Raw genomic sequence first — 17935 nt, forward strand, 5'->3', positions numbered from 1 at the left:
ATGAACCACAACTCCAAGCTCCATCTCTAATTGCCTCCATCATAACTTTGTCATTATCTTTACTTTCCGTGTATACTCCGTCTTCATCAACTTTTTACCAGATCCAGAGAAATCGAACAGAATCGGGACTTCTCCATGAGAACCACCTTAATAAGCATGTTCTCCATATTCATGCTCGTGCGGATCATCTCGAGAGTGATACCACATTCCTCAAGCGCATGTCAAATAAAATGATGACGAGCATCAATATGTTTAATTTTATAATGGTAAACTGAATTCTTCACCAAATTGATCGCTCTTTTGCTATTACAATTAACCAACACAATTAACCAACATGGCCTTTTATTGAAGCTTGAGTTCGTTCATTATTCCTCTTAACCAAATACCTTCCTTGAATGCCTTCGTCGCTACCATATACTTAGTTTCTGTTGTAAAAAGAGAAATCACAGACTAAAGCTTTGATATTCAACTGATCGCTCCACCCGCCAACACAAACGAGTAATCGAAAGTCGATCTTCTATTATCCATATTTCTTGTGTAATTGAATCCACATAGCCTACTAAAATTTCCTCTGATTTCTAAAATGCCAAGACGTAGTTCATTATACCCCGTAGATAACAAAGTAGTCATTTCACTACCTCTCAATATTTTTTTATGGGGTTTGACATATATATGCTCACAACACTGATTGCATGTGAAATATTCAGTCTCGTAAAAACTATGGCATACATCAAATTGCTAATTACGCTCGAATAGAGCACACGAGACATATTTCACTTTTCTTCATCTATAATGGGACATTGCTTTGAAAAAACCTTAAAGTGGCATTATGGAATGTGTTAACTAGCTTGGCCTTGTTCATCCCAAACTTCACCAATACATTCTCAAGGTATTCTATCCGAGATAACTGTAATATATTCATCTCCTTATCTTTGTATATATCAATGCTAAAAATCATCTTTACGGCCCCAAAATCTTTCATTTTGAACGTCCCTGATAATTAAGTCTTCAATAGGTTGATTTCAGACATGTTATGGCTGATGATAAGTATGTCATCAGCATATAATCCGAGTAACATGAATTTCTCATTATTCGGAGTTTAAAGTAGACATAATGATCATATTCACTCCTAGTAAACCGCTGACTCACTATGAAAGTATCAAATTTCTTATACCACTGACTAGGTAACTACTTCAGGCTGTACAATGACCTCATCAACTTGCAAACCTTATTCTCGGACCCTGTATCTTGAACTCTTTTGGCTATTCCATGTAAATCTACTCTTTCAATTCCCCGTATAGGAAAGCAGTCTTTATATTCATTTATTCTATTTTAAGATTGAATTGGGCAACTAATGCTAACACAAATATGATAGATACCTGTTTGATAACCGGTGTGAATATCTCACTAAAGTCGACATGTTCTTTCTGGGCATACTCATTCACAACCAATCTCGCTTATATCTATCATGTTTCCTCCTGTAAATCCACTTGGACCCGATCGCTTTACGCTAAACGGAAAGCTCTACCATTTTCCACGTTTCATTCTTGTACATAGAATCAATCTCGTCTTGCATTGCCACCATCCACTTCTCAGCATCATTATCTTTTAATACTTCCTAGAAGGATGACGGATCCCCCTCATTCGTAATGATAATGAATGCAACATTTGAGTTGTCTTTGTATCTTGCCGGTAATTTACTATCTCACGGTAGATTTCTCCCCACAGGTGGCTACTTCACCTGCTCATGTACCTCTTCCTCCTGCTCAGCTTCTTCCTGTGCATCACTTTTTTTTATTTTAATATCAATAATCATTGATTTTTTTTGTTTCCTCATGTTCTTCCTTATGAAACAATGAATCTTCATCAAACCTGACGTCAAGGTTAATCGTGATATTCCGTGCAACCTGGTCATACAATTTATATCCCTTCACACTAGGGGTGTATATCGAGTCGAGCTGGCCTCCACTCGACTTGGTTCGGCCACTAACTGACCCCAGGTCGAACTCGGCTCGGATCGGTCTTCGAGCCTGGCTGGCCAGCTTGGCTTAGTTCGATCAGCAGCTCAGGCTAGTTCGAGCCGAGTTCGAGCCGAGTTCAAGCCTCTGGGGCATTTTCACAAACACATGCAGTGTACTTTCAAATTCTCACTGAATGTAAAATAGCAGCAGCTGTTTACAGGTATTTTCATCAAACACCTTATAGGTAACATCAAAATCAAGGAAAAATGGTATTTGTTTCATATACGTACCTTTCTTGCTACTAGCTGACACTTCGTTGAGTCATTTCATCAAACACTTGGTGAGCAACATCAATATCAAAGTAACCAAGTGACCGAATTAGTTCGATCCGAGTTCGATTCGAGTTTGGGTTCGATCCGAGTTAAGCCGAGCTCGAGCAAGCTCGAAGTCGGTTCAAAAATTTTTTGAGCTCAAAAAATCAGCTCGAACTCAGCTTCGAACTGATTCGAATCGAGCGAGCTAACTCGGTTCGTGTACACCCCTACTTCACATCATCACTATTTCCCACAAAGGTACACTTCTGCACCCTTTGCTCTAACTTATCTCTCTCAATTGACGTTATATGAGAGTTAGCATCACAACTAAATACTTACAATTCTGAATAGTCTACATCATGACTACTCCACACTTTTTGTGAAATTTTACAATTTATAGGAGTAGACGGAAACCAATTCACTAAGCAACAAGCTGTATTGACGGCCTCAGTCCATAGCTCATTGCCCAATGCAATATTACTTAACATGTTTCAAGCTCTCTCTAAGAGAGTCTAAAAAATCCATTCTGCCACACCATTTTGCTCTGATGCATGCCTCATTGTATTGTGCCTCACTATCTCATCATCCTTACAAAATTGATTGAATTCATCAGAAGTGAAATCCCTACCGTTATTTGTCCTTAACACTTTTAATTTACGCCATGTATGCTTTTCCACCATCGCTTTCCACATATTGAATGTGACAAAAATACTAGATTTATACTTCATAAAGTAAACCTAAATTTTAAAAAAATAATCATCTATAAATGGTACAAAAAACGATGACCTCCCTCCAAAAACAATGAGCGACAACCCCCATACATCCAAATGCGCATAATCAAGCACCCGTTTACTAACATGTTTTCCTGACTTAAAAGATAATCTTGATTGCCTACCATATATATAATGCTTGAATATATTTAAATCAACACTTTTAAAAGCAAGAATCGTGCATCGACCCGAAAAATATCTTCATACTGTGCTTGCTCATGTAGCTCAGACGAGCATGCTATAAACATGTTAATGTGGATTCCACTATAGACATTATAGCTCCACTCGATATGGTATTCCCCGATCAACGTATAAAGGTTACTGCTCTGTTGCGCTTTTATCATTATAAGTACCCATTTTGAAACTTTCAAGACACGATCAAACTGAACTTACACCTAAGTGCATTGAGAGCCCCCAGATAAATCATATTCTTCCTCAGCATAGGAACGTGTCTCACATCCGCTGGATGCGCTCCATTCTATTAAACATCTTAATATGCACCATTCCAATTCCAACAACTTTACAGGTAATATTATTGCCTATAAATACCTGTCCACCATTGCAGTTGTTGTAATTGGTGAACTAATATCGTTGAAAAGTCATATGGTATGAAGCCCCCAAATCCAAAATCTACTCATCGCTGAGATACCCGAATTTAGATGTGGTGAGAACATCACCACTATCCACCTCCTCACTAGATTCTATCGTGTTGGCTTCCTTCAGTGTTTCATCTAATTTTTCACCCTTTTGGGCCTTAGGATTTTGATAATCCTACATATGCCCCTGTCTTTCATAGTTCCAGCACTTCATCTTCCCATTGCCTTTAGACTTGAACCGTGATCACAAGTTAACTTTTTCGCGCTCAGAATTCCTTCTTCTAGCTACCAATGCATCCATAGATGACCCCTTGCCGTTGTCCTTCTTTCTTTACATCTTCGACTGAAGGGTTGAGATGACGGTCTTGACATTAATGGTTTTTCTACCGTTGCACATAGTGTCTATGAAGCTATTGTAAAACTTTGGAAAAGAGTTCAACAGAATTACAACTTGATTTTCCTTGTCAATCTTTACTCCACACTCGTCAATTTACAAAGTATTTAATTAAACACGTCGATGTAATTATTAAGATCCGATGTCCTTTTTGTCATTTTCAGATTATAGAATTACTTTTTCAAATATAGACCATTCAACAATGATTCCTTCATGTACAAGTAGGGTTGTACACAAACCGAGTTAGCTCACTTAGCTCTCTTGACTCAACTCGAAAAAGCTTGATTTGACTCAGTTCGAAACTGAGTTCGAGCTGATTTTTTGAGCTCAAAATTTTTTTTGAACCAAGTTCAAGCTCAACTCGACTCGGATCAAACCCAACCCGAATCGAACTCAGATCAAACCAGTTTGGTGACTCGGTTACTTTGATATTGATGTTGCTCACCAAACGTTTAGTGAAATGACTCAATGAAGTGTGGCTGGTCGCAATGAAGGTATGTATATGAAACAAATACCATTTTTTTCTTAATTTTTATGTTACTTACAAGGTGTTTGATGAAATACTTGTAAAACCACTGCTATTGTTTTACATACAGTGAGATTTTGAAGGTGCGGTCCATATGTTTGTGAAAATGCTGCACAGGCGAACTCGGCTCGATCTTGGCTCGAAGTCAGCTCGAACTGACCCAATCTGCTGATCGAACCGAGCCGAGTTGGTCAGTTAGGCTCGAGGACCGAGCCGAGCTGAGTTCAAGCTGGGGTATCTTACTAGCCGAGTCAAGCCGAGCTAGGCAAAGCTCGACTCGGATCGACTCGTGTACACCTCCATGTACAAGCTATATAACTTCTTTTAAAGTCCTACAATGGTATTTTGGTCAAGGACATTGTATAGGACGTCATCTACTAAACATAATTGGACCGAGGTTTTCGCCCTCATCTAATTCTTCCCACTCTTCATCACTCATAAATGCCAGACACATCTCTACACCAATGATTGCATGTTGCAACCCTTGCTAAACTAGAAAACATCTCATCATCATCTTCTATAGTTTGAAATTGTTTTTCATGATAAGCTTCTCTGTTTCATACTTCATGTTTAATCCCTTAATCATCATGTCTCAAATCCAAACTTAAACCCCAATGTTAGCTCTGATACCACTTGTTGGGACTCCATGAAAGCAAACTCCGAATTCAAATCTCACGACGATAAACAAACGCAACAAAGCATGCACAAGTACACACAAATTTTATGTGAAAAACCCTTGTGAGAAAAACCACAGCATAAAGCTAAAACGATCACTATGAAAGCAAAAAGTACAAGAGATGGATAAACTTACAATTAGAAAACCCTCATTTTCTGCTATATAAACCCTAAAAATGTATAAGTCTCGATTGTTCTACCCTAAACCCACAATTACACCCATATATATAGTATAACACCAGGAATATGAAAGTAATCACGTAATTACACAAAATTGTATGCGCCATTGATTTAAGCATCAATTAATCGAGTAATCCTCAATTAATCAAGCCCCACATGTTCAATTGCTTGAACATGCTCAAAAGTGTCTAGAGAGTTTATAAGTATTTTTTTAATATTGTTGATCAATCGACCCGACAGTTCGATCAATCGAGACTGCCCAAAACTGTCTAGAGACCAATCTGTATAATTTTGGGCTTCTTCGACTAGGTGGTGGATCGATTGAACCCCTATTTTATGAACATATTGAAGACATCTGACAACAGTTGGAAAGCTACAATATTGGCTTAATTTGTTAATAGAACGCATTAAAACTAGCAATTGTGGGCATAAGTACAAATTTTTTTAATCAAATAGTCATTAAACTAAATGAATGATTCAGCTCAAGCCTCACCGAGTCAATTAGTATCCACTAGCAATTTTTTATAAAGAATCAACTAGCGAGTTCCTTAGTGGCTTGGCTTGAAATCCTGCCAAGTTGACACAACCAAAATCTTAATTAATGAGTTTTAAATTTATGACCATCATTGTTGATGCTGAAATTTGGTTAACCCTTTCTAGACCTCTGGATACTTGCACATGAAGATGAAAAAGGAGACCTTGGCTATAGCAGGGAGACCCTTCGATACTTAAGTCCGAATCAAGCGATCTGGGTCCGGTAGAGTGGTTTACTGATGCGTACCTTTCACTGTAGATGGGTCCTCTATTTATAGGTTAAGAGTCGATTACGTGGACAGAAACACTCCCTAAATTATAGGCATACGTTTAGCAATTGTTTCACAACTGTTTTGCGAGATCCTCGATGTTTGATAAGATCAAGTGGTCGAGCTTTGAAAACACAAAAAGCTGATGGCCGAGGTTGATTATCTGAGCTGACCTCATGAATTAATCCTATGGCCTCTCTAACGACGGTCTTCTCGGGTTGGGTACTCTGTAGGTCGTGTTGGGTCTTGGCCTCATATCTAAGCAGCAGAGCCAAACTGCCTTCATCTTGGGACCTCAACGGTGTCTTGAAGGCACCAAGGATGACCATCCTCTTCATCTTATCGTAAGATGCAGAGACTTCCGAGCCGTACAGCCCAGCATAAGGGATTACGGCTTGGATGACTCCCAGTGGATTACAGACAGATCTCCTCATAGGAGCTCGAAAATGGATGGGACAGTGATAGGACTCGATCCTTGTCCTCTTTTGAAGGAAGCGGAGGTACTTCATCTGCTGATGGACGAGGCCATTAGGTGGGCAGATCTCCTAGTGATGGATCAATACTATTATTTGGCCGCTGAGGAGCTCCATGGTCAAGATTGACATTGGTCGAGCACACGACATGTACAGATGTTCGAGCCGAGCTCATCTCTCCGACCAACTCATTTTTACCCATAATAATTACCAACCAACTGTTCCATATAATAATCATTCTAAGTTTTTTTTTTTTTCTTCTTTTTTTTAAACTAGCGCATCTCGTACCTTTCTATTGATATTTATGTTGGATTTTTAGGTGAAAATGAGAATAGAATAAAAAAGGTTTTTTTTTTTTTTAATAATAAAAAAATCAATTTAATACATTGAACAAAGGATCCTCATTGTGATAATCTCATATTTCATATTTAATCTAAGTTACACACTTGAATCGAAAGTCATATCTAATGTCAACGAATGAAGATGAAACTTGATCTTCCACACCTTACACCCTTCTAAAAAATTGAGATGTGAGAATATGTTTTCCGTATATGTATAAGTGAGAGAACCAAAACTTTATTTATAAAAATAAGGATTGTCATAGTTCAACCCATCACAACTTCTCTAGAAATCTCAACATTGTAAGAGTATATCTCTCAAAAATATTGTGCATATATAGTCCAGGCACACACCCCTTACGAATATGAAATGCTCACAACTACCAAAAGACATAATAGTATGTACAATCCAAAGAATCCAATGGTCAGGTCCAACCATTGATCATGTGAGTTCTACCTAATAGAAGTCCTACTTTCTTCCACTTATGCCACACTGTTTAATATTATTTAAGAAAAATAATTTATAAAATATATTTATTTGAAACCTTATAATGAATACCCACTGAATTAAAACCACTATTGTTGTTGGAAAACACAAGTAATGCTTCTTAGATCTCGTCCATCATGACTATGAATGTTGGATCATGGTAGTCATCATAAAATTTAATTTTTTCGAAGTGAAACAAATCAAGATCATGATACTGGAATCTCAATGGCATATATCTACAACATAGAGTGTGGTATGAAGATTGTACGTCTAATGGGATTACATGTGCTTATCTCCAAGTAGTCATATTATTTCTGTTAAGGGTCTTCTTTGTCTCCAATGAGACCTAACTCATAAAATGTGTACACAATGAAAGAAAAAGCAAGAAATAAACTCTACAACAATGTAGACACTCCAACCTAACAAACGATATACCTATCTTGGACCAAGAGAGATGACTTGTAAGCTTAAAACCCCTTAGAAGTACAACCCAACCAACCCCAATACCCAATCCATAACAAGTCCCACAGGCCCCATTGGGCCGATAGGATTGGTATGCAAATTCGAAGTGCAAATCCTTGCTTGGGCAGCTCATGCCATTTACAATGGATGCTAATGCATCGAGGATTTACAATAGACGTCGTGGCATCAAGGTCACCGGTTAGGCCCATGCTAACAAGCCCATATAGTAAACAAGGCTCTCAAAATTGTTGTGACTAAAAGTGCAAAAACTTTAAATAGGCGACAATCCCATTATTGCCCAAATCTTTGCAAAACCGAGCACATCTCAGGATCTCTCCCAAGATTCTTCCGAACAACCATAAAGGAAAACTAGAAGCTAAGCGATAATTCAATTGCCTCTTTAGGGTAGAGCAACTATTTCATCCCAGTCAAGTGGTTAGACCTTATAACCATAGAGTGGTGAAAAAGCCCAAATTGCAAATAGAACATTGTTCAGTCTGTCCAATCAGCCACCCCATCGGTCCAACCGATCCGTGTAGCTTGAGAACCTGAGGAAATTGTGTTATGTCGTTTCGACCGACAGAGCTGTCGATTTGATTCGGTTCGACTGACAACCCTGCCTGTTCGACTGACAGTCCCTATTGGTTCGACCGACAGTACTCGAATTTTAATACTCGTGCAAACCATCAACCTTCTATTTGGGGTTATATAAATCCCTTCCACCCCCATTTCCCATTCATTTTAGAGATGGAGCGAAATATACAGAGAGGGAGACCGAGATTGATAGAGAAGGGAGAGTGGCCGCCGTGCATGTGCAAGCATACCCTTCATTGGTGCATGCATATTGCCTGCGCTCTATCCAGCGCATGCATGCGAGGTTTTTGAAGCCGGATTGGTTTATAGCTATTGTCCAACCATGTGCTTGAGTTTCTTGCTGGTGTAGCAAAGTTGGATCATCAATGTGGGCCCAAATTCGAGGTCACATTGCCGAATCAAGTTTGCCTAGACAATTCAGTAAGTAGGAGCACATTATTAGCCTTTAATTTGGGCTTAGCTTAGACAAATTTTGGTTCTAATATTGGATTGTGGCATTAGGGTTTGGTATTCCCCAAAACCTCTAATTTTTAGTTGTACAAGCCACCATATTATAGCATGATTGGGGTAGAGCGCTCGAATCTATAAACCTTGCCTGCAATAAAGCGAAGATTTACCCTTAAGCTTTTTCTGACATTTTGGCTTCATGTTTGTTTCATGTCTAAATGATTACATATTTCTTCTATTAAGCATGTGTTAGTTTTGTTAATATACTTGGGTGTTGGATGTATGAAATTGTCCCTCTTTAATAAGTAGAACACGTGCCATGAATTATTGCCTTTAGAAACCTTTTATACAAATTTAATTGTTGTTCCTATAAATTGTTATATGGCTTGGACTACTACCGTTATGAATTATATGTGTGTGGTTCATCCATCACCTTTAGGAATTAACTGTGTGCCTTGATTGTCACCTTTAGGAGCTATATAAATATGGTTTAGGTTTGTCACTTTTAAAAGTCATTCATATGGGTTAACTTTCACATCTAAGAACTATTTAGGTAAATTTGATTGCCATATCCATAAACTGAAGAAACGATACTTTGAACTAGCGGTCCCGTCTTATGGTTTGATGAACTCCGTCTTTGATATTTATGCCCATCGTGGCCTTTCACGGGAGGAACCCATTGTTGTCTTTTATTGGACTTACTCGACTTAAGCTGCTTTTTGGGTTGAGCCCTTTTGTGTCAGAAGGGCTGTTGGTCCAAAGTATTCATTGCAAGTAAGGCCATTGTAGATTAAGTTGCTTGTAATTAGGATTAGTACCGGTGGGGCCGATACACATCTGAGGCATGATGACTTTACCGGGTATCTAACCAGTGCGGGCATACTTTTCTCTGCAGTTTACTGGCTGGTTAGCCACTGCAGGCGTTAAATGCTAGATAGATGCGTATCCCTAACTTGGTATTGTCTGTAAGTCATATTGTTTGTAAATTCGATTGCTTGTAAGTTAGATTAATAAGGGTTGTAGACATGCATCCGAGATATGAAGACTTTACCGGGTGCCTAACCAGTGCAAGCATACTTTTCTCTATATTCTACCAATTGGTTGACCACTATGGGTGTCACATGTTAGCTAGATGCGTATTTTCAACCTGGGATTGTTAGCAAATTGAATTGCTTGTAAATTAGATTGCTTGCAAATAGGTTAAGGGTAGTTGCTAATACACATGTGAGGTACAAAGACTTTACCGAGTTCCTAAGTAATGCAGGCATACTTTTCTTTATATTTTATCAGTTGGTTAGCCACTATGGGAGTTATATGCCAATTAGATGCGCATCACCAACTTGAAATTATGATAGGTTAGCTTGCTCGCAGATCATGTCATTAATGGTTAAAGATAGGCATCCAAGGCATGCAGATTTTACTGGGCGCCTAAACTGTATGGGCATATTTTCGAGCATTTTATTGGTACTATGGTTTTCCTCTTGGATTTTATTGGGTGGCTAGTCAGTACGGAGGTGCCTTTCCATACTTTACCGACGGGTTAGCCGTTATGGGTTGTCGCATGCCAGCTAGATGCATGTTCCCAACCTTGAGTTTAGTTCTCACATCCTTGCGCATTAGATAGGATTCACCCTATGTAATTTAACTGCCACATTGTTACATTATATTGTGTACATGAATAATATGTATGAATTATATGTTGTGAGTTACTGCTTTAATCATAACCCATGCTTGGCTGTTATGTTGCGTGTTAATCTTGGGGGTATTTCTTTACTATATATGCTTCTTGTGCCTTTTATTTGAAATATGTAGGGATCTTAGGAGCAGGGTGAGGCTTTTGGGGGCGCAACTTTGAGTCTAGCTAGAAGCAAAGGGTAGAGGATTTTTCCTTTATTTGTTTAGCTTATGTTCCATACATTTTACTTACTATGGTTGTATATCCCCAACTGAGGGATTTGGATATGTGTACATTTTGGATGCTTGCCATGGTACTCTCTAGTTCAGTTATCTATGCCCGTCTTCTAGTACCGCTACGTTGATATCGCAACTCTAATTACTAATTATGAATTGAATGCTAATTAATTTGATTGCTCAGGAACGGGGGAAAATCTCCTGCATGCATTTATATTTAAAGTTCACACCTTGAGATTAGGATTTGGGTCTCACTACTCGGTGCTCGGGTTTGGGGCATGATACACGTACTCGTGTGAAGAACCTGAAACCCCATGTGGGTGAAGAACCCTTAAAGAGGAGTGGAGCTGGGCCTCTACTCGCCTACCCTAAGTAGGCTTCGAGCCTAACCCAAGTCCCAAGCCCAAGCTCTAAGTTTATCCCACCAGATGCCACTCATTCTCTCTCTCTCTCTCTCTCTCTCTTACCTCATCATTACATCACTCTCCACTAACACCTCCATCACTCTCTCTCTCTGAGCCACCTCACCCTTATCATGTCACTTCTCCCTACATGCATGACACCTCACCCACTCATGCATGTTATGTACTCTTTCCTGATGACACCTCAACCCCACCCCATTCTAACCAATGCATGCTAAACAACACAAACCACTCACCCCTCTCTCACCAACCCTAATTAAGTTTGCTACCCCTTCCCAACCAAGATTAGTTCTCTAACCTAATACCCTCCCAAACTAAGTTGCTAGAATTTCTAGCAAGAGAGAGAGAGGAGAGAAGAAACAAAGAAAAGAAAAAGAGGAGGAAAGAAATGAGAGAAAGAGAAGAGAGAACAGAAGAAAGAAAAGAGAGAGAAAAAGAGAGAAAAGAAAGGAGAGAAGGGAGAAAAGAAAGGAAGGAAACGAGAAGAAGGAGAAGAAAAAAGGGAGAAGAACCCCCCCTCCCCCCCTCTCTCCTTGATTATTGCAGGAACACCACAGGTGGGCCACAGTGTGTAGACATTGTGCACAAGCACGTTGTCCCGTGTCCACACATTGTGCACCCATGCTGTGGGGTCCACTGTGTGGGATGGAGGGCCCAACGTGATGTTATTTGCACTCCAACCTATTGATTAGATCATCGTGGACATAAATGAGGGGAAATCACATATTGGATTGATCTAAAACCCAAGTGGGCCTCACAACTGGAAACGGTAAAATGAAATGCATACCATTGGAATTCAAGCTACATTGTTGTATGGTCTAAAGGACCACCCTGTCCACCTGTTTTTCCAAATCAAGTTAGGACGTGTTCATTGGAATGAACCAGATTTAAAGTTAGTTAGCCCACACTAGTGAAACAGTCGGTGTAGCAACATCTACCGTTGAAACAAAAAAGGGACCCACCTGGGAGTATGAGTTGTATCCAGACCATTCATCCATTTTCCCAGCCCATTTTTGGGCATGCACGTGCCTAGGAATGGGCAAGGTTGTCCCAAGTGGGCCCCACTATACCTTGACAAAAAACAAAAACATGAAAAAAAGGCAGTAATGGAAAAAGCAAAAAGAAAAGAGAGGAACCAAGGACAACAACATTGTCCTTGGACCCACCGTAACACAGTTTCGGGGGAATCTAAAACATGTATGATATGCTTCTTGATGAAATTCATGACTTCCATTGGGCTAACTTCTCCCAGTGGTCATGCTTAGACTCACTTGGTGAACTAATTGGTTGTGATAATAATGAAGCTATGCTGCTTCGAGGATGGTGGATATATTTTCCCAATGATATCTATGGCCCAACCTCAGAACAACCCTGGCTTCATAATTAGGTGAAATTCCAGTGCATGCACATGTTGCAATGGCTCATGCCACTGACAAGTTTGACACCCTTTTACATACTTCATGCAACCTTTCCAAATGGTCAGCTAATTATAATAATGTCTTTGTATCAACCACCTCATCTTTTGCCCTACTTCGTGAGCTCTGCAGATGCTTTTATGTACCTCTCCCATGATGATCATGGCCTTGTCTTTTCCTAAGCATTTGAGTAACAAGTAGAGCTGTACACGAGCAGAGTAAGCTTGGTTACTCTCTCGACTCGACTCGGCTTGAAATGAGTTTGAGCCGAGCACGAGCTGATTTTTGATACTCGAATGGATTTCGAGCAGAGTACGAGCTGGGCAATACTCGACTCGGTACTCGACTCGTACTCGACCAGGGGTATATATATACCCAAAATGAAAATACCCTAACGGCCTAACTCCAGTCGCTTTCAGCCCGCCTGCCCAAAACGAAAATACCCTTCCACCCCTTCCTTCCCTCCTAGTGCCCATTCAAAACCAAAATACTCATTCCCTCTCTCTCTCTCTCTCTCTCTCTCTCTCTCTCTCTCTCTCTCTCTCTCATGTCCGATGTTAGTCCCTGCCCTGTCTGGTGCCCCTATCCGGTGCCACAGCTCGTCTCTCCCCCCTATCCGGTGCTAGTCCCTGCCGCTCGTCCCTACGGCCTCCTCGGTGCCGCAGCTCATCCTTGCCCCTGTCCGGTGCTAGTCCTTACCCTACCTCCCAAAAAACCCTCTCTCTCGTTCAGCTATTCCCCTTAAAAAAACCCTCTCTCTCTCTTAAAAAACCCTAACCCGCACGGCCACAGCGACTGTCCAGCGGTCCCTACCCTGCTTGGTCGCCATTTCCCTCACCCTTCTTCCCTCTCTCTCTCAGGCACTCACATTGCCCTATCTGGTGGCCACAACGACTGTCCGATGCCCCCGTCTGCAGCTCGTCCCTACCCTGCCCGGTGCCCCTGTCCGTCCATCAGGTAAGAATTATTATTTTAATCGTATATAAAAAAATTATCAGCTGATTTTTGTATTTTCATTTCATCCTAGTGATTTTCATTTGATTAATAGGTATGATGAAATATAAATACGATAGTGGCCACGAACACAAATCTATGGTTGACATCCCATCTCCCTTATTCCAAACGGTGTGGCCCACTTGAGTTGTACACATGGGTGATTTTTTTGTCTAGGTCCTATAATCGACTCGAAAACTCGGACTCGACTCGGCTCGATATCTGCTCGAACTCGGCTCGTACTCGGACGAGTAGAGCACGAGTAGGGCATCCATGCTCGATGCCCGAGCTGAGCCGAGTACGAGTTGGGACTAGGAAGTGCAAGCTGGGCAATACTCGGCTCGGCTCAACTCGTGCACAACTCTAGTAACAAGCCATCAACTCCCTTTATGTATAAATCTTCGTTTAGGATCAGGTAATGTGGTGCAATTCTTTTGATGGTTCAGTTTGTCCAAGTGTTTGGCCTCATTAGATATTGGATAATTGGATATCTCCAATCATCATATGACATTTCCATTAAAACTATTTCAACTGTCATGGCTCTTTACTGTGGCCAAGAGCGACAATTTTGGCACAGTGAGAAGCCCTTTAGACAATCTCTCCAGCAATTAAAGGCCTGTTGCAATCTCTTCCATTTTGTTAGCATTGGCATTGAGTTCTCATGGGATGTACTTGAGCATGGCAGACGTTGTTCCATAATACAAAATTAATGTCCAACTTGAGCATTTATAAAAGCCAACCAATTAATTGATCACTAGTTGAGAATCACCAATGATTTCCATGTCCCTGGCTCCTAACTCCATCAAAATTTCCATCTCGATGGTCAGTGCTTCATATTCAGCCTGGTTATTGGTGCACTCGAACTCAAGTTGAAAGGTGTAATCCTTCCTTTTCTTATTAAGGGAGATGATGATAATCCTCAATCTTGACGACTATTCCATCTTCGACCCATTGAATATAAGCTATAATGCAGTAATGGATTAAAGGAATTAAAAGTAAAGGTTAATCGTCAATTTTATTAATTTATGATGAATGCCAATATAATCAGTGTAAACATAAAAATAAGCAGAGAATAAAGATAAATACATGTGATCACTTGTATAGACAAACAATTGAGGCAGACGATCACCAAGATGTGACCTGGGTGATCTTCCAAGTAAGGACTTGGTTGATCGAGATTCGATGATGGTAGGTCATGGATATTTACAATACTCCTATGCATACTACAACGATGGCATAGGACAACAACGATCTATGCTAAACTCTGAACGTTCTACAACGAGGCTGGACAAAAGTGGAGGGATCTAAAGCTAAAACTAAGATATGACATCGTTATGTTGTAAGAGGTTGTGTGTGATGCGTCGATTGGTGCCTTGAGCTCTTTGGCGCGTGCTCCTTATATAGATTGGGGGTGACAACTCTAGTGTGTTTCCTTACTAGTACGGAATCCTCAAAGATTACGGGATTGGTTCACATCCTAGTTGGACTCCTGATTCCTCGTCGCATTCTTTGTTTTCCTTCTAATTTGAGAAAGATCTGGTTCTCAAATTTTCGTAGTTGCCGTGAAAACACTGATCGTCCCTAGGAAGTTTCCCATTTAGGTAGGATTGTACGAGATGACCTTGATGAGTGTATCCAATTTGCGATAGACTTCCTTTTTCGACGAGTCTTTATAAGCTTGTCGAGCACCCTGGTCGACTACACATGCCACCTGTGTGAGAGGGCTATGTGTCTTCCATAACAGTATAACTCTGAGCCGTGCTACTTTTGGCAAATGGCATGCCGCTGAGGGAGATGGGGGTGAAAGATATCCCCGAGGTGCAAGTAGGATTTCGTCTATCATTCATTCACGGTGCCAACACATGGCAGCATCTCATTGGTCAGCATAAACAAGGCATAACTAGTTAAATAGTATGCATCTTTTTTACAATTATTTAATTCCTAAATACACAAATATGTGTATTTTGGCATCTCCTAAAATTTCATTGAGAAATTACTAATTTCTTCTTGTTTCTCCAACATTTCCCTCCGTTAGTAATACATTTCAACTCGAGGGCTATGATAGTTCTCAATGCTGCTATTGGATGCACAAGCAAATTGAACTGTGAAAACAGAACGAGTCAGCTAGCAGAGTAAAAATGGGCCACAGCCCAATCAATTCATAATCAGGGACCAGAACAATCAGGGCTCGGCCCATTTCAACTATAATAACAAGAGAACAGCCCTCAAACTGGAGGGACCTACATCACCTAATTACAATTTAGTCAATTCCTCTTCCCAATTCACCCGTGTGCATCCAAACATTCTCTAACAGATTGTCTATTGTATATGATAATCAATCAAACAATCAGCTAATTGTGGCTTCTGAACAGTAACCACTCTGATGTTACAAAAAATTGGCTTCATTTCAATGAATAGATAACACAAAAATAAATGAATGAATTGAACTACAAATTCAAGCAAAAAAAAAAAAAAAAAAACCTCAATTCGAGGCCTCAAAACTCCGATTGGGATTGTGTTTTAGTAAGTAGTATCATCCATCCCTTTGCGGGGTGCCTCCCACAGTTGAGTTTCAATCCCTAATTTCCTTAGCTCCATCAGACCCCGCTCCACTGCAAGATGTGGACAATACAAGTATTAGAGATGCTGCCATTATTTGTTAAAATGGTTAGTATTTAGCTATCGTGTGTTCCTCAGAGAAAATTACAGTTTTCTGATGCATCATGACATGACTATGTTCCTTATGCCCCCAATCTATGCAAATTGAACATTGGCATTGCAATTTACAGGATCGACCTGATGGACCCACTGTGGATTGAGGATTTCCCAAAAATCTTCCAATTGACGGATCTGAACCATCCAATCCTGCTGTACTTTTTCTAAACATCTCAAACTAGGCCTCTGGTCAAAGGATTTGGATCTTTAAACCTGGAAGAATTTTGCACATCCCCCATCGCGAATCAGGAAACCATTCAGTTCATGGTATATGAGTCCCTTAAATGTCTAATGTTGCACAATGATGACCTTATAAATGCAATGTTATTTGCGTAGAGGCTGGATCCAGTACAAAGCTTTGTAGGTTAAGCTTAGCCTACAATGCATTTGTTGGGCTCACCATTATTTGTGCATGACATCCAATCCATCCATGATGTGCAACCCCTCAGGTTCTCTTTTGGCTAAAAAATCAGGCCAAAAACTCAAGTGGGTCACACAAAAGGGAACCATTGGGATGGGGATGCTCACCCTTAAAAACCTTCGAAATTGTGTGGGACCCACCGTGTTTTGGATATGTCATCCAATCCATTCAAAAGATGTGCCCCACGAAGATGAATGGACATTCATAAATCAAGCCATTCCAAAACTCAAGTGGGCCACAATGCCCACAACATATGATTTTGTAGGGTTTAGGTGTGAATTTACATGGTTTGACCAACCTGATTTTTGGGCGTAAAAGAGAACATGAGAGCACACACATGATGGATGTATAGGAGACGCTCATCGGGCAGACCCTGCCATGGCTGTGACCATAGTCAAAAATAAGGTCAGACAATCCTAACCATTGACATTGGTGTTTGAAGTGAAATGTTCGTTGAAGTTTTTTTTTTTTTTGTTTTTTGTTTTTTAAATATTAAGGGAACCTAGGTTCAAACCCAAGACCTCAATGTTGAAATGTACGGCTGCCGTCAGTTGTTATTATTGTTATTGATTTTACTTTCCTTTTCCCTAACTTGGTTGTTATGATAGCCTGACTAGCCTGATTTTTTTTTTTCCTCTCCCCCTCCTCCGACCCGCCGCCTCCCCCCCCCCTCCCTTTTTTTCTTTTTCCTTTCCTTTTTCTTTTTAAATATGGTCACCTTCATGTTGGGAACTGCCAGATGAGTGGATTGGATCTTGTATAAATGTGTCCTGTTAGGACGTGTGTGGTAAGGATGTGCAATGAGATTTTCATAGATCCAAAAGCAACATCTGCGTCTTTCTCACCTTTTCTTATGGCGTCATGGTGGATACAATGTTTTACATAGCTACGCTATGTAGCGTGTAACTTACGCCATGTAGCGTAGCTTAGCCTTAACGCCATGTAACTCATGAAAATAGCTTAAGTCGTGTGTTGCCTATCCTACATGATAATTTGCATACGCTACAAGTCATATAGACTACGTTACATGCTATGTAG

At 40.2% G+C, this 17935-nt stretch overlaps 1 protein-coding gene across 2 annotated transcripts in view; it reads right to left on the bottom strand.

Annotated features, from left to right (window-relative positions):
• Positions 1-15949: 15949 nt before the first annotated feature.
• Positions 15950-17935, bottom strand: part of LOC131225152 (coiled-coil domain-containing protein SCD2-like) — a 121315-nt gene continuing 119329 nt past the window's right edge. For both annotated transcript variants that reach the window (XM_058220608.1, XM_058220607.1), the window contains one exon: positions 15950-16373. In XM_058220608.1, coding sequence (XP_058076591.1) covers positions 16282-16373 — 92 coding nt within the window. In that variant the 3' untranslated portion in view covers positions 15950-16281. The remainder of the gene's footprint in view (positions 16374-17935) is intronic.

Source organism: Magnolia sinica, chromosome 14, assembly GCF_029962835.1.
Source record: "Magnolia sinica isolate HGM2019 chromosome 14, MsV1, whole genome shotgun sequence".
Taxonomy (NCBI): domain Eukaryota; kingdom Viridiplantae; phylum Streptophyta; class Magnoliopsida; order Magnoliales; family Magnoliaceae; genus Magnolia; species Magnolia sinica.